Source organism: Castor canadensis, chromosome 11 (assembly GCF_047511655.1).
Source record: "Castor canadensis chromosome 11, mCasCan1.hap1v2, whole genome shotgun sequence".
In the NCBI taxonomy this organism is placed as follows: Eukaryota; Metazoa; Chordata; class Mammalia; order Rodentia; family Castoridae; genus Castor; species Castor canadensis.
Genome location: NC_133396.1, coordinates 142454437 through 142481273, shown reverse-complemented (window position 1 = coordinate 142481273; position 26837 = coordinate 142454437). Strand labels below are relative to the sequence as shown.

Genomic DNA, 26837 nt, shown 5'->3' with positions numbered 1-26837 from the left:
GCCTTCACTTGAAAATAAGTGCAAAACTGTGCTGGCTGTTGGGAACAAGACCTGATCTGCCCTCCAGATTAGAACCTGCCTGGTATGGACAGCATGATCTCACTGAAGATACTGTGCTGGTGCCACACCACAACACCACACCTCATCAAGAACCCACTTAACCCTGCAATTCAGAGCTAACAGCTTATTTAATTTGTATCATTCAAATATAGAGGTAGAGCCAGGCACCAGTGGCTCACACCTATAATCCTAGCTACTCAGGAGCCAGAGATCAGGAGGATTGTGGTTCGAAGCCAGCCCAGGCAAATAGTTCATGAGACCCTACCTTGAAAAGAACCCTTCACCAAAAAGAGCTGGTGGAGTGGCTCGAGGTGTAGGCCCCGAGTTCAAGCCCAGTACTGGGGAAAAAAAAAAAAAAAAAAAGACAGAGGTAGAATCCTCCCCGCCACCCACCCAGGTTATTAATTTTCCAGAGTCTGAATTAACATCTCCCATGTGGAGATCAGTGAGTGACTGAGCAGGGCACTAACTCCTTTATAACTGTCCCTGCTGTCTCCTAAAAAGCCCATTACAGGGTGATGATTGTGGAAATCTGGGTTTTACTGTTTAAAAATACTTGTCCACTAAGGTCATCATTATACAGGTAGATCAGAGTGGGCAAAGAATTAAGCATTCACCTTGGAACTTGGGGTGCCACACCAGGAACACAGCATCCAGGCAGGGAGCTCTAGAGAGGGTCATGGCTTCTACTGAAGGGCACACCATGGCTGGGGACCCACAGACCCCCTCCCTCCCTTCTCAGGGCTTGGCCAACACTCACAAAGGAGTACACACGTTTGGTTTATTCATCGAGGGGGCACAGTGGAATCATGAACAAAAACTACTGGAAGACTCACTGCCTCTTGAGATGTGCTGTGACTTTCCTGACATATACTTTCTGCCTACACAGGTAACTTCCCAGCTGTGTCACCAAGTCCTAAACTTGAGCTCCCTTCAGTAAGGCACACCACTGCTAACACCTAAAACAGATCCCATGCTACCTAATCCTGTATTATTTGTCAGGACTGTGAACTGGAAAGCCACCATGATAATTACTCTAAAATCCTCCAGGCATAATTTCCATGTGTAGTTATAGTTACATTACCTATCTAACCTTAAATGTGTTTAATTCATTTAATTCATAACAAACCCCCAAGTTAGCTTATGGGAAATATAAGCTTCTGGTTCACTTGAGCTATGCAAGTTGACTACTGGATTCTTTCTTTTCTTAAAAGATTTCTACTGAAACATCCAATGCTTCTACCAAGACAGATTTAGAACTCTACACTTTTGAATGTCCAGTTTACCAAACACCTAAGAGGTCAAGAATTGTGACAACTACTGGTTTGTCAACAAACTTTTTAACATCAGTGTATTTACCAACAAAGAAGCCTCCCACTCACTGGATCACCATGCAGGTCGCACTGCTGTGTGAGAAGAAAGAATGAAAAATAAATTTCATACAAACCATTTAAAGTTTCGACTGTTAGCAGCGTCACGTGTCGACAATCACATGCAGGCAACTCCTTCATAACACTGTGTGTGTGTCCAGGCAGACTGGACAGGTGTGGCCTCTGCCTTTCATCTGCCTAAGCGAGGGAGGCCCAACTCTCAGCCTCTGCCTGGCTCCCTCGCACAGCACGTGTGCCATTACATACAAGACGTGCAGGTCATTCTCTGGAAGGCCTCCTCTGGCTGCTGAGTGAGTAGACACAGAACAGCGCTGCTAGACTGGCCACAGCCTTCTGAGACAACTCGCAGGGTCTTCTTCCCCTAGAGATGCAGGTTTGCTCTGACCATCCCAGCTGGCTCTACCCACTGAAAACCCAAATCCTGAAAATTCCATAAATTGGGTTAATATCCAACTTACTAAGTGTACTCTCTAACAATAGCTATCATTCCTGATTCCCTTACCCCCTGTGCCACGTGGGCACATCAGGCAGATTCATGCTGGAGGAAACAAGTGCTCCAGGATGAAGTGACTTGCCAGGCTCAGTGCTGAGGGAACACTGCTGGGACTTGACCCTGGCAATGGTGCACAGGCAGAAAACAAATCCCACTGTACACAAGTGAAGATCACAGTGCACTCTCCATGGTAAGCGGGTGGAAAGAGGGGATATGTACCACAATTAGACTCTTGATGAACAAAATAACAATGTCATGGAAAACAGAAGAAGATGACAGAGGAGTGCAAGATTTTACCAAAAGATAAAAGACAGGGGCAATTCACGTGCTAAAATAGCTTTAGAACATATCCATGATTTGCTAAAACAGTCCATACATTGTGGCAACCACCAACACAAAAGGTCTTCTCTGCACAAAATTAAAGACCCGAGATGAACCCCATGCTGGGGATCAGTGCACACCATGACATACCCACCCTTCCACCATGTACCTGAGCCCAGGGTGGGAATGCTCATAGTGCCACCATCGCCTGGGGAGCCAGGGACCACCAGGCTCTGTCTGTACACATAAATGCCTCTCACACATGTGACAGATACACATTAGTTCAAAGTACTGCTGGGCGCTAGTGGTTCATGCCTATAATCCTAGCTACTTGGGAGGCTGAGATTGAGAGGATCTCAGTTCGAGGCCAGCCTGGGCAAATAGTTCATGAGACCCCCCCATCTCCAAAAGAACTAGAGCAAAACATGGACTATGGAGGTGTGGCTCAAGCAGCAGAGCTCCTGTTTTCCAGGTGCTAAGCCCTGAGTTCAAACCCAGTTCCACCAAAAAAGTAAGTTCTGAACCTACGAGAGATTTCTGTATTTCTCAATTCCCTCAAACAGCAAATACTAAATATAGGACCAGTTTCTGACGGCTGACACTCCCACCCCAGCCACCCCACCTTGTCCCCATCAAGCTCCTACAGCAGCTGGCCAGGGTCCCAGTTTGCCTTCTAGATTCCTGTGATTCCGGAAAACCCAGAAAACACAGGGCTAAGAGTGGTAAGCTAAGGGCTCTTGGCTTGGTGCCAATCATTTCAGGCAAAGAAATGAAGCTCCAAACAGATCAAAGCAACATATTTATTTCCAACTTAAAAGTTCATTACAAAGCTTGTCAAATAAACCTGTCAAAAATGAAATTAAAAACAAACTAGTCAACAGCAGAAACTGGTAATGAGCCTTTTCCACTCCCAGTGTGTGGTCCTCCCCGAGACACACAACGCGTGGTGAACCACTTTCCAATGCCACAGGAAACGCACAAGAAGAAAGCCTGCTCACAGACAAGCGTGCTAATGAAACAGCTTCAGCAAGAGGAGGTGCAAAGAGCGCTGCTCACGTTAATACAAACTATGCTCATACTTCAGACTACAGGCCAGAATGAACACTGCCTGTCTGAATGGCTCATATGTAACATGTATAATTAAAACCCAAACACACACACGGCATGAGTCATGTCCCCCGTGTTTAAGACACCGAGAACAATTTAGCTTTGAGTACAAAAGTCCAGTGAACTGACCACTGTTCTGTTACAGGACTACATCAACTTCTCTAGAATTCAACCACTAAAGCTGCCTTATGCACATCTATGAAACCAAGAGAAAGAAACAATTGTAAACCACCCTGATGTTGTTTGTGGATACAGCTCCTTTACAGGGAGTTAAGTTTTGTAGACATACGAATATACAAAACACAGTATAAACTGCGCAGTAGCAAAAACACTGTTGAGTTGAAAAAGGCAAAAAATATGTATAAAAATAGTAGCCTGAAATGGCAAGTTTTCAAACACTGTGTGAAAATGTTTAAATAGTGATGTTACTCCAAAAATATATATTCTATTTTTTCCACTTGCAACAGTTTATAAAGGCAAATTGAGGTAGCAAAGCCAAATTCACAAACTTTGGATAAAGAAAAATACCTTTCCTATGTTTTAACAGCATTGCTATACAATAGTAATGAATTCTAATTGCTTCAAAATTTTTAATTCACATGTATTACTTTACAAAACTTAATTTAAAACACTGAAAATGTTTTTGTTAAAAAGCTACTTAGTCCTGACAATTACCTCACATTCAAAATACTGTACAGAACAATCTAAAACCATGTATATTACATAGAAGTACGCTATGTATTTACACCTCGAAGGCAGCGTCAGAAGCTGGGGTAAAGCGAATGCCACCAGGGGCTCCTCCATGGGGCGTGCTGGGCATCTGCCATCACTCCTCACGGAGACATTTAATGTAGGACCGGGCTTTGCTTCCAAATCACATAACTACTAATGACTTAAAGAGAAATGAACAAAAATTCTACTTTTTCTCACTTTTTTGTTTGTTTTTGTGAGACAGCCTCTCACTTTGTAACCCAGGTTGGCCTCAAACTCTCAGTCCTCCAGCCTCAGTCTCCAGAGTGTTGGACCACGGTGCCCGTCACCACACCCTGAAAACTCTATTGTCTCTTCTGTTTTCTTTTTGGTGATACTGGGGTTTGAACTCAGGGCTTTAGCCCTCTACCACTTGAGCCACACCTCCAGCCTAAAACTCCATTCTGTCAATGCAATGAAACAAATCTAAGTGTGTTTTCACTTAAGAAAAATCAACTGAAAAAAGAGGGGAAAAAAAAAAAAAAAAACTTGAAATAAAAAGCTGTACATCAAAAGCATTCTTTTTTTAGGAGGCAGCGGCTGCTGGAGATGGAACCCAGGGCCTCACGCCTGCCGGACGTGCCCACCCACTGAGCCGCGCCTCGGCCAACAGCATTCTTTCCAGTGCATTTATCAAAAGCCTCCTTTGTTTTCAGATTTTTTAGGGATTGAAAATTTTGTATTAAAATGCAAATTCTAGCATCTTTATTTGTATTTTTCCTTTCGTTAGGTGTTATAATTTAATAAAAACACACATGGCTATATTAAAAGACCTACTACCTGGATGTGTGGTCTAACAAAGAAAACGCAAGCTTACAGGTCCTGTCAGTGCAACAAAAGGAGGTTCACTTGGGTCTTCCTGTTCTGGAGCATGTGGCAGGGCATCAGTACAGGTAGGGGAAGATCCGGTAGGGCACGCGCTGGCAGTACGTCTCCCAGGCCAGGCCGTACTTCCTCCTGCAGTGCTGTTCATCACGGGCTTCCCGGTGTACAAGCAACACGGTGAAGTAGATCACATAGAAGTACGGCAGGATGTGACTGAAACCTATGGCAACAACAGCAAATACCACCAGATGCCTTCATTTTCACTAAACTGTGCTTTTCCTGCTTTCTCTCAAATTCTCTAAGAGCCAGCATTTTCAGTATCCATCTTCACTGAGTCACAAATAAAAAGCCCCACAGTCTACTTAGAAAAAGGTCACTGGGTACCGTTTACAACTCAAAACTTTACTTTCAAAAGTTCAAAGTAAAACTTCAGGCTCTCAATTCCCAATTCCTCTCAGAATCTGGATAAAGAAAACTGCACAAGACAGGAGCCGAGATCCGGCACAACCCTGCGGCCAGCCTGCCACAGGCGGGCAGAGGTGCTTACTTGCCCTGCTCTGCCCGCACTGCCCAGCCCAGCTCAGAAACCTTACCACATGGGAGGGACCAGGCCAGGGCCATGACGAGATCACCCAGGTAGTTAGGGTGGCGAACAAACCCCCACCATCCAGAAACCAGCAGATTCTTTCCCGTGGAAGTGTGGATGGTTTTTAAATCTACAGGAAAACAAGCATACCCTTTAATGACCTCTAAAAAAACCCATAAAATCCCCAAGTGATATGCAGATAGAAACCCGTACTTACGTGCAAGCTTCGGATCAGCAGGATTTTTCCGGAATGCATTTTTCTGAGAATTTGAACATCGGAAGATTACATATCCACAAACTGTTAATTGTAAAATATTTTTCTGTTAATAATTTAGATATAACCTAATTATTTCTCTTAGAAATTATTTGTTGGCTCTGAAGAAATGCCCCAAAACAATTCAAAAACCCTCAATCCCAGAATGTCAAAACTAGCAAACAGAGACGCAGCCAGGAGCAGAATACAGTCTAGACAGCCCCAGATAGCCCTCACAAGAGAACCTGCTCTGAGCCCACTGCACTCTGCGTTAGGAGCCTCCTGGCACAGCGTGAGCATGAGTGAGATACCAGCACACTTCACACACACCCCCCAAGCCCCACAGCTAACTTTCAGCTTAACTGTAAAATATTTTGATAACACACAGTGGGCATGGCTGACAAGGATATTCAAGTCAAGGGCGAAGCTCAATGTTAATTTCAACCAATGGCTTGGAACTCTACCACCATGGACACTAATCAGTGTCCTAAAATCAGCTATATTTGAAGTTCCACACTAATTGTCCTCCCTACCTCTGGTGGAGGTGTTTACTCATCAGTTTAGTGACAAAATAATAAAGAAAAACCATCTTGAACTGAAATCCCCAAGTGGGCCTGGTAGACCCAGCACCTCTCCTCCCGTCCTGACCTGTTCCCTCTACCTGACTCATGTCTCCCAGTCCCGTGCGCACCCAGTGACCATCAGACCAAACACCATACTCTGAAAAAGCATGCACCAACATTCCCCAGCACGTACTCCCCCACGTCTCTACCTTCACTTCTACCACACTGGCTCCTCACCATGGCATGAGCACACTCTAGCCACAATACCCTATCTTATTTCTCTATGAAAGCAAGTCCAACCTTCCTATTTTTAAGGTAACTACTGGAAAAAAAGCAGACACTCATTAGAAAGGATAAATTGTTCCTAAAATAATTCAACTTTACTTATTTAAGTTAAGTGGGTTAAACCTGAAAACGAGACACTGTCAAGAGGGCTAGTAAAGGGCCAGTACATGGAGCGTCTATTCCCTGTGCAAGACGCAGAATCTTATTACTCATTTGTCACAGGTTACTTCAACCCTAAGCTAATTTCAACCAATGAAAACAGCCTGTTGCAATCGCAGGCATCCATACACAGCGTACAGGGTACACAGCGTTCAACACCCAGGTGGAGATCAACACTTACGTTTCAGAGCAACGGTCAGAGAAGCCACTGGCCAAGACAGTTCATGGGGATGAGTGACCAGATAAAAGGCCTGTAAGCTGTAGATGAATGGAACCCACACTAAATCTCCAAAAGCCAGCATGAACCCAAATCCATCATGGATGATATCCATGGTGGTCAGCAATGCTTCCTGTATGGATACAGATAGGGAAGGAAATAAAAAGCACCTTTGCTTAAAGTGTTCAAATAAGGTATTATTTACAGTCAAATGTGTACCAGTTACCAGGTAGCAGGCCAGCCAAAATGTTGCCAAAGGCAGGGAGCTCCAGAGTTCCCTATTTCCTGGCTTGCCCTCTCTCTCTCTGTAGTCCTGCAACTACAGACCCCTAAGCGCCTCCCAGCCCCCTGCCTTTGAGGGGCCCCCTTGGCCTCACTCCATCTATCCTCAACCCCAGATGCTGTTCACTGTGCTTGTCCCTGTTGCACTCTTAAGTCTCCAGGAGATGGGGACCATGTGCTCTCCCCTTCACCACCCAGCATCTGACACAGTGCCTGGCAAGGAGGAAAAACAGTAAAGTGGCCAACTTCCTACAACAGCAGACACCCCCATACTGGCAACGCCAAGCGTAGTTACTAAAGAAGTCATTTTTTAATTTCAAAAGCATTAATTACAAGGACTTGTAATTAATTCTAAAGGGCTTCACTATCAGAGGCTATTAACAAGTTCAGAGTAGCCAAGGCTCTAAGCTGGCCTGCGCCAAGCAGGGAAGAGTAACAAGAACCCATAATCTGGGCAGCATTAATCAGCTACTTGAAGTCCTAACCCTCCCAAAGTCAACACAAGATGTTCTCGGCTGTGCTGGTTGGGCATTCTTTAGGGTCTTGTATGGAAGTCCAAAATTAAAGATTGTCATTAAAAGGTGTTCTGGAAATTAGGATGTAGGGCTACCAACCAATTGTTTTTAAAACTGAAAGAAGCAATAGGTGTGGTGTTGCAACCCTGTGATCCCAGCACTCGGGAGGTAGAGGCAGGAAGATCACAAGTTTGAACCCAGCTTGGGCTACATAGCAGGACCCTGTCTACAAACAGTAACAAACAAACAAACAAAAAATTGAAAGAAAACTGGACTTAGAACTTAGAGATGATTATAAAGACAATAAATATGATAAAGTAGCTATAACATAGGCCTGAGGAAGGAATGTTTTGTGAGACACAGAAGAGCATTTGCAGTGTTCAAGTAGCAAGAAACATTAGTGACTCACCAACTATGAGAACAGCCATAATCTGGAAACCTTTCTTTATTCAAGCTGGTTTCCTCAGTCTGTCTTGATTCTGAATTGTCTACATGAGAGCTACTCTGTATTCTTAACATCAGCAATAAAACCCCTCCCCCATTACTTAAGATAAAGCTGCTCTCTGCAATTCAAAACACATCTGAATCTGATGACAATTAATTCATCGTCATACAACATAATAAAAGAAATATTTTACTTATATGAACTGGTCATTACTCATAAAAACAAAAGCCCAGGTTCACCAAACTCAAGACACTTAGAATATTATTTTTGAGCAGAGTTACTGATATGCATGGGCACATTACCGAATGCTTAAGACACCTCACATCTGCTGGTGCTCCATGGCTAGCCGCTGGCCTCCTGTGTGCTGGTCCTAGCCCCATTATCATCTCTCGACAACCCAGAGGCAGGCTGTCCTCCCCACATGCAAACACCAGCAGCTCTCAGAAGCCAGGTCACTCATCTGCTCTCAGAGCCATCTGATTCCAAGGCCTCAGCTCTCAAAATCCCTCACTCATGGTGAATGTAAAGGTGCACACGTGTAATACCAACAAGCTGAGGCAGGAAGATCACAAGTCCCAAGGCCAGCCCAGGTTGCAAAACAAGACCCTATCTCAAAAAAAAAAAAAAATTCAAAATTAATTACCTCATTCCAGAGAGCATCCACCACATATAGGAGCTGGAAACTGTTAACCAAAATCATGGCCAAGGATGGAGCAGCACGATTCTGTACTCTCATTTCAGCCAAAAGCATCACTACGTTAATAACCACCTGAAGTAAAGGAGAAAGGACAGTGAGCTTCCCAGGGAGGAGTCCCATAGATGCCTCATCAACCCATCCCCAGCACTGGGAACACAACACCTCAACCCCATGAACCCGGCTACGAGGCACTGAGCACACAATGTCACTTCCGTGCTGCTCCTGTCATGTGCGTGATCACACTCCAACCATGAGAAAATGCTGGACTAACCCAAACTGAGGGACTTTCTGGAAAATAACTCATAAGTATTTTCAAAACAGTGTCAAGACCATGAGAGACAAGGAAAGACTAGGAAACTGCTAGAGACTAGAGTCTAGGAAGAACAGCAGAGCCCACTGTGCAACAGAAGCGGGACAACTCGGGGAAACATTAACGAAATTCAAAGGGTCTACTCAGTAATGCTGCAGCAATGCCGCTGGCTGCCCAACCAGCACACAATGGCTACAGAAGAGGGGCAAAGGATACAAGGGAACTCTTGAAACTCAGAACTAGGTCAAAAAGGTTTTATTGAAGAGGGGAAGAAAACCCACTTTTCTTATAGTAAGTCATCTGCACTACCACTTTTCTACCTAAATATAAACTGGTATCATAAAAATAAAAACTCTGCAATGTTTAATAACCTATAACAAGGAATCTTAAACCTCTAAAAAATATTTGTAGTAAGAAAATATTTTAACAAGACAGAATTATGGAAAGCTAATTATACAAATATACTACCCACTTCTTACTTTAAAACTGCCTATTTCTCGTTCTAAATTTTTATAAGGTAAATTTTTACTACTGAAATTAAAAAAAAAAAAAAAAAAAAAGACATACCCATCCAATCAATCCGGGGCGCAATTCACAAAAGTATTTGAGATCAAAAGTACCAATTCGAGGATTTAATTCACGGCCAATGAAGAAATCATAGACAGCATTTCCTGAGAAGGGAAAAGTTTTTACCCAAACGATGTTCCACACCCAGTCATGAGGCCTTAAACCCACAACGATGCCTGTCATCAGGAAACCAGTCCATGCCTGGGAGCCTGAGCAGGGTCAGTGCTGAGAGGAGAGGGGCAAGGACCAGGACTGTCTAAAAGGGCAGCTGTGGCACCCTCTAGAGGTCCATATGGCAGATTCCAATCCTAAGAAAATTGGAGGTTTTTAAAATGGGAACTCACAATTTTTTTTAAATAGCAACATTAAAAAAAAAAAAGCTTAAATACTTTATGTTGGAATCAATCAATTTTTAACCCTTTTTTAAGTGTTCATGTTTTAACAAAATTTTTGTCATCAACTGTGACGACTAAAAGTTTAAAGGCAGGTATGAAAATACCTGCTGCCATCAAGTGACTATAAAAGGGACAGAAACAACGAGGATAGTATGAGAGAAACGTAAAAATGTTTCTTTAAATATTTCTTTATCTGTTTTGGTTTTTCTTCTCTTCATTTCCCATAAAATGAAGCTAGGGAAAAAAGCAATCTACTTGTCTAGGAGTAGCTGCAAAGGCTTGAGGACACACTCAAATGACCCTTGACAGCACTGCTCACCACAGCTGGCAGGTGACAGCTCATCTCCAGGTGCCTTCATCGAGCGAGCGTAGAGATAAATACTCAAGACCACTGAAAAAACTGTGGCTGAGACTGCAAACTGCAGGAAATGGTTGTATACCCAAGAAAGTTCTGCACCCCAGAAGACAGCTGCTGCAATGATGACAGATGTCAGGATAAACGCGTAGAATCCTTTAAGAAAGAGCAAATAATTAGCATTAACCAAGGGCTCACGAGGTTTATGCCACTATAAAACAATGCAGTGTATTCTGGTTTTGATTTTTTGAGACAAGGTCTCACTATGTAGCTCAGGCTGGCCTCACACTCTCGATCCTCCTCTTCGTGGGCCTCCCAAGTGCTGGAATTACAGATGTGGGTCCCTACACCTGGCTTGTTCTTTGAGACAGGGTCACACTAACTTTCTTTTATCCTGGCTGACTCAAATGAGATCCTCTTATCTTCACCTTCCAAATAGCTGGGATTATAAGCATAAGCCACCAATGCCTGGCTTATTGTCTGCTATTAACTAAGGGAAAGCTAAAAGGCAAGGCATAGAGAAATTCACTGTTAAAAAGCCAAAAAGTACCCCAAAATGCACTTAGTCCAAACTGTTTGGGATTCTAATACACTGTCAAGTATTTTATTACTTATTTTATAATTTATTAAACCTTCAATCTCCTTAGAATTGGAATCTGCCACATGGACCTCCAGAGGGCGCCACAGCTGCCCTTTTAGACAGTCTGGTCCTTCCCCCTTTCCTCTCAGCACTGACTCTGCCAATTATTAATAAAGCTAGGCCAAGTGCACATTTTAAAGCCTAATGCCACTAACTAATGGTAACCTTAAAAGGTGTAACATTATAAATATCTGTACTTGAATTAGCTTGTCGATATAATGGCTTCACAAGAATCTACAATATAGATCCCAAGACCCCACCCTCAGAGGAGAGAGGACAACAGGAATGCCCAAGGCTGGGCCGCCACCATGAAGAAGAAGGCACATTCGGGCACAGCCAGATTACAAAGCTCCCCATGGAGATCCACAAGCCATGCTTGCTGCACTGGCCAAGAGAAAGACTCTAGAACCAACAGTTTCATCTTCTGGCTAGAGAAATCATTTCGCTTTCGGGAGCCAGATGCCTGGAAAGAGCTGTGTTCCAAATCAAATTATATTTGGATACAATCAAACACAGGAAAATGGTAGCCACTATTTATAAAGGAATTCTAAAATCAAGCTTTTGTAAAGTAAAAGCGCCAATGCAAATTTATTTACTATCTAAATCCATGTTCGACAATTTCAAGTTTATTTCAAAGAATAACTTTTAGCTTTTAAAAATTCATTTAATTATCATAAAATGTATAAATATTTTTAAAAAGGTAGAGATAAAGCAGTTTTTTGTTCTCTAACCTATGTAGACTAAAAATAGTCATTCAAAGTTTCTTAGGAATCTCCTTAGTGGTAAAATCTCATGAAAAGAAATCTCGTAATACTAGAACCAGAATAACTAGATGAGGAAATTTTGTAAAGAATTAAGCAACTAGACCAGCTTTTGCTCCACTGGCTCCAACAGGTTCACATCCAAGGGCTCTGCTCAGTCTCTCAACATACCACACCCCTCAGCGGGAGGCAAAAAAACATCACTTAGAAGTTAACTGGTGCCCGACAGAGAAACTCCCAACACACCGCTATCAAGTAACCCGACAGGGCAAAGAGTACACAACCCACCTCTGCCCAGAGCCCCTAACTGCCATGGCGCACAACTAGAGGGGCAAAGATTCTGAAGTGTGTTCCATCCGCAAGGTTAGCAAAGCAAACAAGGACCGAGCACCCACCAGGAGTCTGGCACTGAGCTAGGTGGGACAGTCCTCATGCTTGGCACTAAAAGGCAGGTGGCCCCTGAAATATCTTCACTTCTTTTAGAACCCAGTAGAATGATTTCAGATAGAAGAGATGCTGGAGAAGGCAGTGAACAAAAAGGATCCAAAGTCAGAAAAGTAAGGATAAAAAGGCCAAGCATTAAAATATACACAGATGGCTCAAGTGAGGAGCTCTCCACTCTACCATGGTATAAAAGCAGTACACCTCCAGAAGAAGCCATACTTATAGATTTAAATCTCTCCCAGGTCAGCAATGTTGCTGGACAGTGCAGCAAGCCACAGCCCTCGGCCAGCCACATGATCACAGGGTCCCATCAACACTCTACAGTGCATGGTGCTGCTAAGCCAGGACGTGCAGAGGTCAGGTGCATCTTCAACCTGAAATGGGTTCATGAGGATATGACCACATCACAAGTTGAGGGGCATCTGTAATGTAATTCTCAAGACAATGAAAAGGCTCCATTCAATCAAGTAAAATGGAAAATCACTTGATAGATTTCTTAAAATCAAGTTAATGGTCCTTTATCAAAGTCTTCAAATAGGAAAGTTGGAGTGATGCCCTAAGCACGCACACACCATGAGAGGCACCCAGATCAAGAGGGAAAATGGATGCCATTTCTTGAACTGTGAGTGAGACACTCCTTCCCCACTCAGCACTAATGCACCAGAGCACCCCCTCCTGCCCCTGCCATCTTCCTAGCCCCAAGGTCACCAGTGAGCACAGTCATGTCCCAGCCCAGGAAATTTCATGCTAGCGTGGATATGACTTGAATGAGTAAACAGAAAGGCACAACTGTCAAGAGAATAAAACAGGGCAGGGGAGAGGAAAGAACCCGAGGCCTTCTCCAAGCACAGACATGACAAAGCTGAAGAAGCAGCTGACAGACATTTTGGGGAAAAGCACTGCAGGAAAAGGGCTGAGAAGAGAGTATGATGCAAATTCAAGAGACAGACCAGAGGCCAGTCAGCTGGAGCCAAGCAAGCAAGGATGGGATTGGATTGGATTGGCTCCCTGGCAGACCATGAAAATGCCTCAGACAGTGAAATCCTAGACAGGTACAATATTTCTAATAGTGACATATCCTATTTAAAAAACAGAACTAGCTGGGCGTGGTAGATACACCCCTAATCCCAACACTCAGGAGGCTAAGGCAGGAGGATGCTAAATTTCAGGCCAACCTGGGCTACAGAGGGAGACCCTGCCTCAAAAAAATAGAAAAAGAAAAGAAAACGAGATAGTAGGAGTGACTGAGGGGCTATGATACTTTGAATGGCACTTTTTATAAGTGGTTTATGTACATGTCTTCAAACTACTGAGATAATTTACTAACTCTAGTGTAATCAGCTTTGACAGTATAAGGAGTGTGAAAGTTATCAAGTCATTAATTTGAGTCTTTAAAAAGAATCACCATTTAATCTATACTTGAGTCTTCTTCCATCAACAAGAGGTGTTCCTTCTACAACCTTAAAAGAAAAAAATTTAAAAATTAAAAAACAACCCATTGGATTGTACACTTTAAATGGGTGAACTGCAAAGTATGTTAACTGTATCTTAATAAGGCCATTATTTAAGATTTCTTAAGGCACATTACTATCATTCCTATATATTATATATACATACGTATCAATATATATCTTCCAGTATCTCTTAAATTTCATCATACCCAAGAAAAAGGATATCTTGTAGTAGGAAAATATAGTAATGTTACAAAAATGTTAATGGTATGTCCTTTGATGAAGCAATTCCACCTTCAGGAATTTATCTTAATTATAAATTTCATTAGTAACTTATGGAGACTACTGCAATTACCACCCTCTCTACCATCCCATGTACCATATGACTGAATGTCCCTAAAATCCCTTAATATCTGGTAGGTCCCGCTGCTTGCAAAACAGTTCAGCCCCACGGGCTCCCATCTGTGAGGTGTTTTTGAACACAGGCTCTACCCTACTTATCCAATCTACAATGGTCCGTGTGCCATTTGATGTCATGTACTCACATACTTATTTGCCCCACTATTTACACATAAATGCTCATCCAGTTACTTAAGCACTTCATGTGATCGTCACATCTCTGGTAAGAGGCCCTGGGTAGGCCTCATGGACAGGAACCATCAGTTCCTCTCCTTGCATCACCACAGCATGCCACATGGTGGCTCCCACGAGAGGCACTCAGGTAACAATGTGAACTGGGTGAGCAAAAAGTCTGCTTGCAAGTAACTATTCAGAAACATAGCAACTCATTTCAAGTGCCCAATACAAGATGGTACCATCTGTCAGTACCTTTTCATTCTTTCATTAGCTATGACAAAGAATAGAAACAAAAAACCTGATTACACAGGATTAGCAGAAGCCTTTTGTCAATTTCAGATAATCCTTATCTATTAGAGATGGCTAATAAATACTGTTTGGTCACATGCTTTCGTCTGTGAATATACAGATACAGTGTAACATACATATTTACATTTTTTTAGTTAGTTTGTATTTCAACCACCAAAACTATTTTTCCAAATAATTATCTAGTTTAGGCTCAATTAATCTGAATTTGACAACAGAACCTTACCGTAAGAATGACTCAAGATCCATTATCACAGAAATGCTTGACAGAACACATTAGGTCTGCAGCTCCACCCTCCTCCCACTGCACTAATCACTCCCAACAGAGCTGATCCTTTGGTTTACAGCTGGTAAACTTGCAAAGCCCTGAGAATAAGATCCCTAAGTAAATTATTTATGGCTTAGGGTGTCTCATGTTTCTTTAAACATATCTAAGAAAAATGCTCTACCGAAAGAAAACTACCTTAGCAATGGGAACAATTTTAAAAACATTACATGAGTTGAAAAGTACACAGAATGTTCTTGACAAAAAAAATTCTGAGAGGGATAAAAATGAAAAAGTCATCATATTAAAAATAAATAAAAAAACAGGGAAAAGACCCAGGCTGAATCCACTGAGCTCAGGAGTCTATCAATTAATTTAAAACGCTACACCAAAAGTTAGGCTATTTTGCAAACTAACTTATTCTTTTCTATTTGGGTTAGAAAATTACACAAGAAATCTAAATCAAAGTTTTGAAGCCCCACTTAATAAGCAAGTGTTATAGGACAGGAGCAACTAAGTTCCCGTTAGTTATAAGCAACACCACCCTGTGACCGAAAAGCCATTAAAATCGTTCACTTAAGGGGCCAGGAAGCGTCATAACAGGGCCCAACAGCAAAAGCTCACCTTCCCAATCGGCAGCAGGGAGAACAGTGCTTGAACAAAAAACCAGAGGAGGTAGACTCCACATACTCTGGTTTCCCACAGGTCGTTCAAAGCTGGCAAGTGAGGAGGGAAATTCAGCAGACTGGGATCCTTCTGTTTACACATCAACAGCAACAAGAAGAGGAAAACAGGCAGGCCCAGCACAATGAGGAACACACCTGCAAACAATTAGTAAACATTCAAGGCTCAAATCTCAATTCAGTTTGTTTAGTTTAAAAATGATTCGGCTTTTTCCCCCCCGACTAAGGTCAAAACTCAGGTCTCTGCTAGCTGAAAACAATTTGTAATGTACCATCAAAACCTCCCAGGGCAGCCACCCATGAGCAGGATAAAAAAACACAAACCTAGCCCCCAACACCTAAATCCCACCTGAGAAACCACTAGAAGACAAAGTGTTCAAATGCCAGCAAACTGAAGATCAGAACATCTAAGACTGATCTGATCTTAACAAAAAACTTTACAATGGTTAAGTTTCTAAAAATTAAAATACTATTACATTCATGTAACATGTACAGACTTTTAGTGATGCTGTACACCATCTGTAAAAGACCAACTAACCAAGGGTTATTCATAGCTCACAACACACAAAGTAAACCATATAGGATTATGAACCATTTGGTCAAGAAGAATTTTCTTACTTGCTAATAAACTTTCATCAGTTCCATCGACTTAATAACCTGAAGGCTGTACACACTGCAGATCTTTGACCCTCACAATTAACCAGTCTAGCAACAGGTACAGCAGACACCATGACCCTGTTTTATGCATACAGCTTGTTCCTACTACTACGGCCCAAATCAGGTCCTGCCATCTCCATCTAATTATCAGATCTCCCTGTCCCTAATTGATCACCCACCCCTTCATGTATACAACTCTCAGGTCAAACTTCCTTTATCACTTCTTTGTATTTCTCTGCTCAAAACCTAACAAACCTCTGAAAGTTTTAAATATAGCAACGCTGGCATCCTTCCTACTCCATGCCTGCCCCACAAGGCTCCCAGCTCAGGCCTCTGCACTGCTCTTCCTTCTCTGGACAGGTCTTCCCTCAGCCTCCCACCTACTCATTCCCTCACATGCTACAGACTTCTTCAGATAGGCCTCTTCAGGACACCTTGGAGCAACTATGCCTACCTGCCTGCCCTTCAAACCAGGTTCCACACCTACCAGGGACTCCTCCAAACTCCAATTCCTTCTTCTGCGGGGGGGACACTTTGAAGGTTCTCAATGATGCAGGTCCTTTTGGAACAAGTTTCTCTTCCCTTGAATCTACTTCTTTTACTTTGACCTCCTGTCTTCTTGGACGAAGGCTGTATTGTGTGGATAGGTAACTACCTTCTTGTGACAGAATGAATTTCTCCTAATTAAAAAATAAAAAGAATTAAACATCTATAGTCAACAATTACCACAAATGCTACTACATAACTAATTCAGCATCTCCATACAACTGTATTCTAACAAGAATAAGTTTGTTAAATTACACATAGTTCTTAAGAACAGAAGTAGAACAGATTATAAAATATTACGATTTCCAATGTGCTTCTGGAGGAAAAGTCACTTAATAAAAATGCCATTCTTTCAACAGGAAAGAGAACACTTTTGTACCTGTATGTTTTTACGAGGTAAGTCGTTCCTCTCGATGTGTTCAGGTTCACCATTATATATGTTGACGCTATTTCCATATGGCTTCTAAATTGGATATAAAATATTTTAATCAAAAGAAATGCAATTTATTAAAAAGGAACGCAATGATAAAAAAAATTACTACTGGAAAATGAAGCAATAACACAAGCCAAAGACTTTCACGGCCTCAATTCTAAAGAATTCAAGACTCCTTTTGTTAAAAATGAAAAGGGTTAAAATTGACTAGTATTTCCCAGTCTTGGCTCTTTTGGTATATAGATTTCTACATAAAATCTGTCATTTTTCAAATGTAATTATATTTAATGTTAGAATAAGTTCACTGTCAGATACAGTATTTGCTGAGGCAGATAAAAGTAAAAATTGGTAAAAAAGTTCAAAAAAATGAGGAAAAGACATTCACTCCCTCCAAAACATCCAGCAATGGAAATTTAAACAGTATTACTAGGAACCTACAAACTGCCAATCTTCTGAATTTCATGCTGCCTACATGTGCTGTTTCTCAACTCAGCCTCTTACAATTTCTCATCAGACAGAAGAGGGAAAGGAATTTAACATGCAAAAGATTTTTCAGGCAATGCAGAGCTGAAATCTATCACTGTGCTTCGTTATAAATCATTAACAAAATGCTAATAAACCAATAGGAAAAAAACAAAAGTTCAAGTGCATTATTTGGGAGGCCACTGGCAAAGGACGGCATTAATACAACATCACGTTCTGGTTCAGCTCAAGGTCTTACTAAGCAGTAACAATATTCAACATATACTTGAGTTTATTAAAGTGCCAGTAAGCCACCTAGCAGCAAACGGACACACCTAGAAGCTACACTTAACTGCTCAGTTTCTCAAATATCCAACATACACTCTACAGTAGCCACAAATGGAATCCAGTAATACTGCTACTAAGCCAACTCAAACCATGCTGACTATAAACCAGTCCACTTAACTGACTGACTTATGGTGACAGGGTACTCAACACCATGAGGCAAATTACTACAAAAGGTCACAATCAGGAGTCAAAAGAAGCAATCATGACATGATGCTCAAAGCTGCACACAGCATAAATGTGACCTTGCACATGTAACACAGTAGGCCAGACTCTACTGGTAAGGGCAAAGCCAGGCTGTGCTTTGTGTCACTAGGACTAGGAGATCACAGTGAAAACATGCAAGCCCCTGAGTACTGAAAATGGAAGTCATGAATGTACACCAGAAAGCAGCATGCAGCATGTACCCTTACCCTGAGTCACCGGGCTGGTAAAGACAGCCACTCAGAGCGGCAGTCAAACTCACTTACTCGAGTCATCGGAACAGTGAGCTGAAAATCTGACAATCGCATTAAAACAATTATGAAAAATGGGCATTCATCCACAAGTGGTAACTGACATAATAAACTTTCTTGAAGCAACCTGGCAATGTGTAAAAAGTCTCTAGTTTGTGCCATACATCAGACCTAGCAATTCCACATATGAGAACTTATCCTAAGGAGATAATCACATGTTGTTAAAAAATACTTCCTTATAATACTGAATATGTAGAAGGAAAAACACTAGATATGTATCAACAAAGGAGTTGCATTTAACAACTGTATCTATATAATTTGATATATACTATATGATACAACAAAAAGTGCAGGAAAATATGCCATGAAAAATTATTCCTAATATTTGAAAATTTAAAAAGTCTAGCTACAAAATAGCATGTATGTAGTCCAATTTATTTAAGGTTATTAAAAGCCTGTGTATATTTTATCCAGAAAAGAGACAATATTAAGTGAATGGAATACAAGATAATTCTACTTCTTTTTGCTTAAAATGTTTTCTGTTTGGTCTACCATCTAAAATACTCATTCTATTGTACACTGTGTGGCATCTGCAGGCTCCACTGTTTTCCAACCACGCACTTTGAAAACCTTTCCATTTAAGAGATCATTTTTGATTTAATGATTCTGAGAGAACAAGAATGTTTCCAAAAACTATACTTTCTATCCAAACATTTGATTTTTATGCAGTCTTTCAAAGCTATCACCTTACATCTGATGTCTCAATGACATTTTAATATTGACTGCAAATAATTTGAATAAACATTTACATAAGGGGAAGATAGTGCTTTAGACAGACAAAATACTGTATAAGTATAAAGTCAATACCAATACAAGTGGAGTCAATTTCACTTCCAGAATTTCTCTTCTTGTTTCCTTAATGTCAGCCTGGTGGGAGGCAGAGGCAGATCTTCTGGAACTTTTAAGTGGCCTGCCAGGGGATCGGGAGCGTGACCTTGACCTGCTGCCTCTGCTGCCCCGGCTCCCTCGTCTTCGGGAGGGAGAGCTGGAAGTTGAACCACTCTTCCTTTGCTTAAAGGATGTTAAAGGCTGCAAAAGGAGAAGGTGGCAAAGAGCTGACCACAAATCATAATACCCAGAGACAGGCTCAAGCTAGGAGAAGACAACAAAGACCATACTCTGCTACCTTTAGCTCTAAATCTGCCATGGAAATCATAAGATCTGAGAATTATCACGTGAGGCCCATGAAAAATGCTCAATAAGTGATTCCAGCTCTTCTGAGACAAATGCAGCCTTCGCATCCCTAACTGTTCTTTGAAGGTGTCTCCATGGAATGAATGTTTCTACCCAGTTGCTACACACTTCCAACAGCATATACAAGGGTTACAACTGACTGATTAAACTGAGGTGACAATTGTGTGTGGTGTCTACAGGCTCTACACACCCTGATATTTCAACCACACGCTTTGAAAGTCATCCCTCTGAAACTGTCATCCTTGAATAGTGAATGTGATCAAGCATAATGATGCTATAAAACAGTATTATATATAGTCCAGAAACTAGCATATAACCAATAAAAAAAGTAACCCCCCCAGTTTCCCTCTGAAAACACACAAACAGGTCTTGAAAGGTCTATGTTTAGTTACTTGGCACTGTTTTATCCCATCCTGACCCTCCAAGTCACTCCTTCCAGTTTGTGGGGATCTAGAACCAGGGAAGGCAAAGCACGCCCTCTGGCCAAATACAACTCATTCACTTCTTTTGTGGGTAGCCCTGGAGCTAAGAATTGTTTTTACACCTTAAATGACTGCACACAAAACCAAAACTAACAACATTTCCTGGCATGAAAGTTCACTGAAATTCAAATCTCAGTATGCATAAATAAAGTTGCATTAGAACACAGCATGTCTATTTCCATATTGCCTGGAGGTGCTCCCATGCTGCAGAATCGGTATGGCCTATAAAACCTAAAATATTTACTAGAGTTTGCAAATGTGACCCACAGCCCAGGGGTCCAAACTAATGTGCAACAGGTAGCAAATGAGAATAGCTATACAGAAATTTTTATAAGTAGTTGTGAACCATGAATCAGGTATCTTACAACCCAGATAGGTTGAGAAGCCATGGGCTAGATTCAGATCTAATTAAGTTACTCTCTAATTAAACCAATGTTGGCGATGAAGGCCAAACTCCTGGACATGGAGTATTAAACACTCCTCCAGTATGGCCTCCAGGTACCCCACCCTTCTGGCACTTTTCCCCATCACTCCCAAGCCTTTGGCATGCTGCCCTGAGAAGCCACTCCTCCATCACCTGAGTTTTCTCATTTGTCCTCAGCACTCACCTCAGGTGTCACCCCTGAAACCCGGAGTCCCTTCACTAGCCTGCTGGGAAGTCCCACAGCAGACCCCTCACCCCAGGGTTCCAATATGAAGACCTATCTTCCCCAGGACCCGATGTCCTTCTAGTGCCTCCTCATTCACACATTTCCCGAGCCAAAACCAGCATGTGCTTCCCAACACCGAGAGCTGAGCTTAGAAACCACACCTGTAGTCACTCCCTCTTACTGTAACTGCGCTTAGGTAAAGATGCTCTTACCTTGATATCATTCTCCTTCAATTCGAGTTCAGTTCCATCTTTGTATTTTACAGTGTAAAGCTGGGATCTGCTGTCATAGCTCAGAATTTCTACTTCATAATAAAGTGAGCTGCCAGGCCATCGACCTCTTACCACTTCACCATCGGCAAATTTCCTACTTGGCATTTTCTAAAATTAGTCTAAATTTTAAACAAAAACATTGAGTCAATATTTACACTTATATTTTGTCTCTTCCCATAGGTTAGTCACTAAAATACAACTTCCCAGATTTTAGGGCCTGGAAAGACCTCCAGAGGGACATAAAACTCCTTATTTTACAGGTGGCAAAACTGAAGCTTAAAGCTAATGGTTTTGACCAAGGGCAAAAAAACAGATACATGAAATGGCAGACAGACAACACAGAAGTTGTTCTCTCAGCTTCACTGTATCTCAACTGCATCATTTTATAGAGGATGCCAGCCACTGTGCTACAGAAAGTGACCCAAAAGATTAAGTATGACAACACATACTAGGCAGCAAACAGCTTATACTATGCAAAATGCTATCCACCTAGAGTGATCAAAAACCAGGACACAATCTCACAAAAGACTTTTTTATATTTGTAAATTTGCATATTGACTTTCAAAGGCTTTAAAAATGCATTTCATTATATTTTTAACAAACTACCTTACTGGAGACAACAAAGTATAAAACAGACTGGAAAAGGTCACGGATGTGCACTGTAACTCACCAACAGGAAGAAGAATTTCAAATCTATAATGAATAGCAAATTTGCAGCTTATTTCATAAAGTTTCAATTCTTAGAACAAAAGCCCAAAAGAATACCAACTAACTTCTACCACCACATACCTGGATCAGCACGCACAAGTTCTCCTCTCTCAAGCCTACAGCAAACACTCACCCCAATTATAATATCCAGGAAACTCCGTGTACACTTCAAGGAGCCACAATGTTCAAGAACTGTCAGGACAGGGTGTGGTGCCACTTACTTTATAAACCCAGCTATCTGGGAAGGGGAGGTAGAAGATAAGTTCGAGCCCAGCTCTCAAAAACAAAATATAAGCAAAAGGGCTAGGGGCTTAGCTCATGTGGTAAGGTACTTGCCTAGCATGCTCAAGACCCTGGGATGGATATCCAGTACCACAAAGAACTGTGACTTACATGAGGTTCACAGGAGACAGGTTTGCTACCCTTTTTGAAATATGAAGGGATTGCTATGTGCTTCCAGCAGCTAAGCTGTAAGGTTTCTCCCTTCACTGACTAACAGATACACATTTCCACAAGATAAAACCAGTGTCCCTAATGCCAAGCAAAATAGCAAGAAGCAGACAGCAAGATGTTCACCTTAGGGAGAGAACATCAACTAAGCAAGTCTCTACATATCACCCAAGCATATAAATACACATTTCTCACAGGTTCCTGTCAAGAGCTGAATAAACAACACTAACAGTAACATTTAAGAACTTTTGAAGACTGTGGATTTAAGGAAAAAGTTGCCTTGCCTCCTCCTCCTGAGAAAAAGTCCTAGGTACATTTCTTTACTGTTAATCATCTGAGAAAAACACTTAACAAGCTTCACTTCTTTAGATATGGGCCCTGAGTTGGTAGATGAAAGAAAATACAAATACTTATCTGGTGATTAGAGGCACATTAAAGAGACTGCATCTTCCTAGCTCTTGAGATAGCATCACTAGGGTAATGAACAGGTTTGGGGTGGGAGAGGGGAAGAGCCCAGAAGCTTCAGAAATGTAGTTGGGCCTGGATAAGTAGTCACCTGAGGGGCACTTGGGAAAGGAGGAGGGGGTGGCCGGCAGTGAACACCTCTGCACAAGGAGGGGTACAAAAAAGGAAGGTGACAACAGCAAGCTTGCCAATTTCAACATCCAGCTCAGAGCAGAGAAAGAGGAAGGAAATGCGCCCCTCCTGCCAGAGTGCCCAAATCAACCACCTGTCAGTACCAGGTTCTCCTACGCTGGTCAGCCAGGGTGTGAAGACGACAACTATGTCTTTCTGCATTGAGCATGCCATTCATGTTTCAAAAAACATTTCACAGACTTTTGAAAAAATGAGTGCTCCACGCCTCTGGGGCCACTGTCTCTTTAAAAGGTTCTTGAACAGATTCTTTCTGTACCTTCTGAAAAATCCATTCATTGGCATTTTTCCACTGCACCTATTAGACACTGCATAAACACGGATGTGCGGTACTGAACACAGGGCAATGCCAAAAGGTTTTCCTATCACCGATTAAAATACTGAGTTTAAAAAAATTAAAATATCTTGTAGAAATCTGTTGAGTTTCTAAGATTTTTCTTCTCTTTTACTTTTCTTAAGGGCTGGCGGAGGGTGGAGTCAGCAGTAGTGCCTGGCCAGTGCTGGGCTCTGGGTTTGATCCCCAGGACTGAAGAGGAGGAGGAGGAGGAGAGAGTTAAAGAACTGAGACTTGGGGGTGACAGTTCCTGTCCTAAGGAGGCCGCAATCTTCTACACACAGGTCCCGAAAGATGAAGGCAGCAACTGATGCTGTGCGCACGCGAGGGGTGCGCGATCGGCCACGGCGCGATCCGTCCTGCGGGGCCAACCGGCCAGGACGGCCACCAGAGCTGGGCCCGCCACGAAGCGATGCCCTCGGTGAGTGCGGACAGCCCCTGCCACGGTGCTCAGTCCCCCCGAACGGCAGAAGCACGGGGCCCCGGCCACCCCGGCCCCACGGTGTCACCATGCGCGCCGGCGTCCGCCCTTCACCTTTCCGAACTAGCGGGGCTCACGGGGCCCGGCAGCTTCCCGAAGGCGTCAGGCTCGCCGGGACGAACGCGACGGAAACGCCGCCCCGACGGGGCCCGCGGAGCCCCACGCGCCCCCGCGCCGCGCCCGGCCCGGCTGACCCCACTGTCCTGTCCCCCGCCCGGGCGGCGGGACCCCGGCACCCGCCACGCTCGCCAGGGGCCCTCGAGGCCGCTGTCACCGCCCCCGCCCCCGCCCCCGCCCCCGCCCCCTGTCAGCGCCGGGCCGCGCAGCGGGCGGGACAAAGGCCCGGAACCACACTCCGCCCCCGCACGGCGGGGCCCGAGCTTCTGCCGCCCCACCGACCAGCGGAACGCGAGGCCAGGCCGCCGCGCAGGCCCGGAGTCCCCGCCCAGGGTCTCGGCCGCCACGCGGTGGCCGGCGAGGAGCGGGGAGCGCGGCGGGAGGCGCGGGGCGGGACGGGGGGGGCCTCACCTGCCGGGTCCGGCGGGAACACGAGCGGCTCCGGGAGAGCAGCCGAGCAGCAGCCGCCGCCGTTCCCCGCGCGACGCTGAGGGCCGCGATCTGGAGCCCTGCAGTCCCGCCCCCGGCGAGACCGCCCTGGGCTCCCATTGGTCCGCAGGCCTTTGAATCGTCACCGGCGCTGGCGATTGGTCCAGGCCGAGGCGCGTCGGCCCCGCCCCCCCCCGCCGCGCCCTGCCGCGCCGAGGCTGGCTGTGCTCTCCGCCTTATCTCCGCCGCCCAGGCGCCCGCGCAGCCGCCGGCCCGCGCGCTCCCGCCCTCGCCATCCCGGCGAGGCGCCGATGAGGCCTTGGGGCGGGGTGGCCCGGCCCGGAACCGAGACCGAGAGAAAAGCTGCGAAGAAAACAGCGATCCCGCACGGCGACCACTAGAGCCGCGCTCACGCCCGGGCGGGGCCCGCTCTGTCGTGCCGGCCGCGCAGAGCCCGGCTCGCCGGCTCGGTGCCCCGTTGTCCCCGAATCTGCTGTGGATCGCACCCTTTCCCCTGCAAGCTGTCAGTGTTGGTTGGTCGATTTCCCTCTTTGAGGTCGAGAGCTCAAAATGGTCCTTTGAGGTTCCCTGTTTTGCAGCGTGGTTTGAATCAAAGTATTTATTTCTCCCTAAATACGTTGAAGTGCATCTCTATATGGAAGCACTGTGCGTTAAAACAGTGCTGACCAGGCCTTTTCGTTTACAGCCCGGTTTTCTCAGCTGTGTCTACAAAACACCAGGTTCAGACTGCGGAAAAGAGAAAGCGAGCCTCCTCTGAGTGACTTCTTAGGTCACGTCCTCAGAGTAGGTTCTGACGTCACTTGTCATCATTGTCATCGAGTTTGCCCTTGGCACATCGCGCCCCAAAAACCGAAAAACCTCTGCTTTGCAAGTGTTAAGCCCTGAGTTCAAACCCCAGTCCTGCCAAAAAAAAAAAAAAACCGAAAAACCTTTGTGATTTTTGGCAAACCCTAAACTCAACTCTTCAAGTGAGATACGAGCCCTACTCAACAGCCATGTTTAACTCTTCATCTGAAACATATATTGTAGCCTACTTATCCCCCATTTAATATTTGACTTTTAAATATTGAAGTTTTATTTGTTAATAAATTAGAGGGGGAGGCCATGAGTAGAAGCCGCTGCCTGGGCTTCAGTGGAGGAGCTTGGAAGGGGTTGTGCACCTTAATGTCTTGGTGGTGGAGAAACGAAGCAGAACCTGGTGTAGTACTGATAATAATAACTAACCCTTGTTTTAAGCACTTCCTACCTCTGCCAGCTGCCGCTTAACGTGCTTCCTGTGTTGTAGCTTATTTCAGCTCTTGGCAGCTGGCTGAGATGGGTGCATTTCACAGTGGAGGAAACCAAAGACCTACAGAGAGGTTAAATATTTCCCCAGACTTACCCTAGGGCAGCCTGGTTCTGCCACACTGCCTCACCTGATTTGCAAGACACAATGCTCCTCCCAGTGTGGTCCGGGCTCAGCAGGTCAGCATCACCAGAGCCCTGTGGTCCGGGCTCAGCAGGTCAGCATCACCAGAGCCCATTTGAAATGCAGATTCTCCTTTCCCAGACAAGCTGCAGCCCTGGGTTGCAGCCACCTAAGTCTTCTTACCAAACCTTCCAAGGGATTTTGATACAAGCAGGCTCAGGTTTGAGAATCCCTAGCAAAGAGCGAGGTGATGGTACTGGATCTTTTTGTTTGTTTTTGGTTTTGTTTTTTAGTTTTTGGTTTTTTGTGGTGCTGATGTTTGAACTCAGGCCCTACACCTTGAGCCACTCCACCAACCCTATTTTGTGATGGGTTTTTTCCAGATAGGGTCTCAAGAACTATTTATCCAGGCTGGTTTCGAACCGGGATCCTCCTGATCTCTGCCTCCTGAGTAGCTAGAATTACAGGCGTGAGCTACCTGTGCTGTGCTTAGTGGTACTGTTAATATCTCTTTTCCTTCATAGTTTCCTGTTGGAGGATTTAAACTGTGTGACTAACTTATAGAAGTATTAGAAAGCTACTCCTGCAGGTTTGTGAAGTGCTAGAGCATCTTCCCAAAGGGCTGGCAGCACTGAGCCTCAGCCCAAGCTGAAGACACAGGCATGGAAGTGGAGCCCTCAGGGTGGAAATGGGTGCTGACACTTGGGCCTGCAGGGCATCTGCCTGCACCTGGCCTCATCCCTATGTGCTCTGACAAAGTACACTTTCTTCACTTTTGGAAAACTCTTTACTGGCTATAAAATGAATGAATTCTTAAAACTTCAAAGGACATTCATTTACTTTCTATTTAAAAAAAAAAAAGCCAAGCGCTGCCTGTGGCTCCCGCCTGTAATCCTAGGTACTTGGGAGACTGAGATCGGCAGGATGGAGGATCAAGGCCAGCCAAGGCAAATAGTTCATGAGACCTCCCACTCCCC

General features: G+C 43.9%; 2 protein-coding genes across 10 annotated transcripts in view; one reads left to right on the top strand and one right to left on the bottom strand.

Annotated features, from left to right (window-relative positions):
- Dnah14 (dynein axonemal heavy chain 14) overlaps positions 1-1534 on the top strand; it is a 279653-nt gene extending 278119 nt beyond the window's left edge. Inside the window, exons 83-84 of the mRNA XM_074044804.1 lie at positions 803-959; positions 1282-1534. Coding sequence (XP_073900905.1) covers positions 803-959; positions 1282-1487 — 363 coding nt within the window. The 3' untranslated portion in view covers positions 1488-1534. The remainder of the gene's footprint in view (positions 1-802; positions 960-1281) is intronic.
- Positions 1535-3051: 1517 nt separating this feature from the next.
- On the bottom strand, positions 3052-24532 carry Lbr (lamin B receptor). 9 transcript variants are annotated; one of them, XM_020177670.2, is made up of 14 exons: positions 24414-24532; positions 21199-21377; positions 19468-19689; positions 17285-17368; positions 16847-17039; positions 15644-15840; positions 13827-13881; positions 10541-10732; positions 9827-9930; positions 8896-9021; positions 6975-7143; positions 5751-5831; positions 5541-5663; positions 3052-5167 (listed from the first exon to the last, which is right to left on the bottom strand). In XM_020177670.2, exons 2-14 carry the CDS (start codon positions 21361-21363, stop codon positions 5007-5009), a joined length of 1872 nt encoding a protein of 623 aa, XP_020033259.2. In that variant the 5' UTR covers positions 21364-21377; positions 24414-24532; the 3' UTR covers positions 3052-5006. The 9 variants fall into 9 exon arrangements, with proteins under 9 accessions (XP_020033259.2, XP_020033263.2, XP_020033260.2 ...); XM_020177674.2 differs by lacking the exon at positions 24414-24532 and adding an exon at positions 23940-23964; XM_020177671.2 differs by lacking the exon at positions 24414-24532 and adding an exon at positions 23157-23786.
- Between the last annotated feature and the right edge of the window lie 2305 nt (positions 24533-26837).

Coding starts and splice junctions, on each gene's coding strand:
- Lbr (XM_020177670.2), bottom strand. CDS start 21,363: ATGCCAAGTAGGAAATTTGCCGATGGTGAAGTGGTAAGAGGTCGATGG. Junction 9,022..9,826: donor GCCCCGGATTGATTGGATGG/GTATGTCTTTTT, acceptor CCTTTACTTCAG/GTGGTTATTAACGTAGTGAT. Junction 5,664..5,750: donor TGCTGATCCGAAGCTTGCAC/GTAAGTACGGGT, acceptor GTTTTCCTGTAG/ATTTAAAAACCATCCACACT.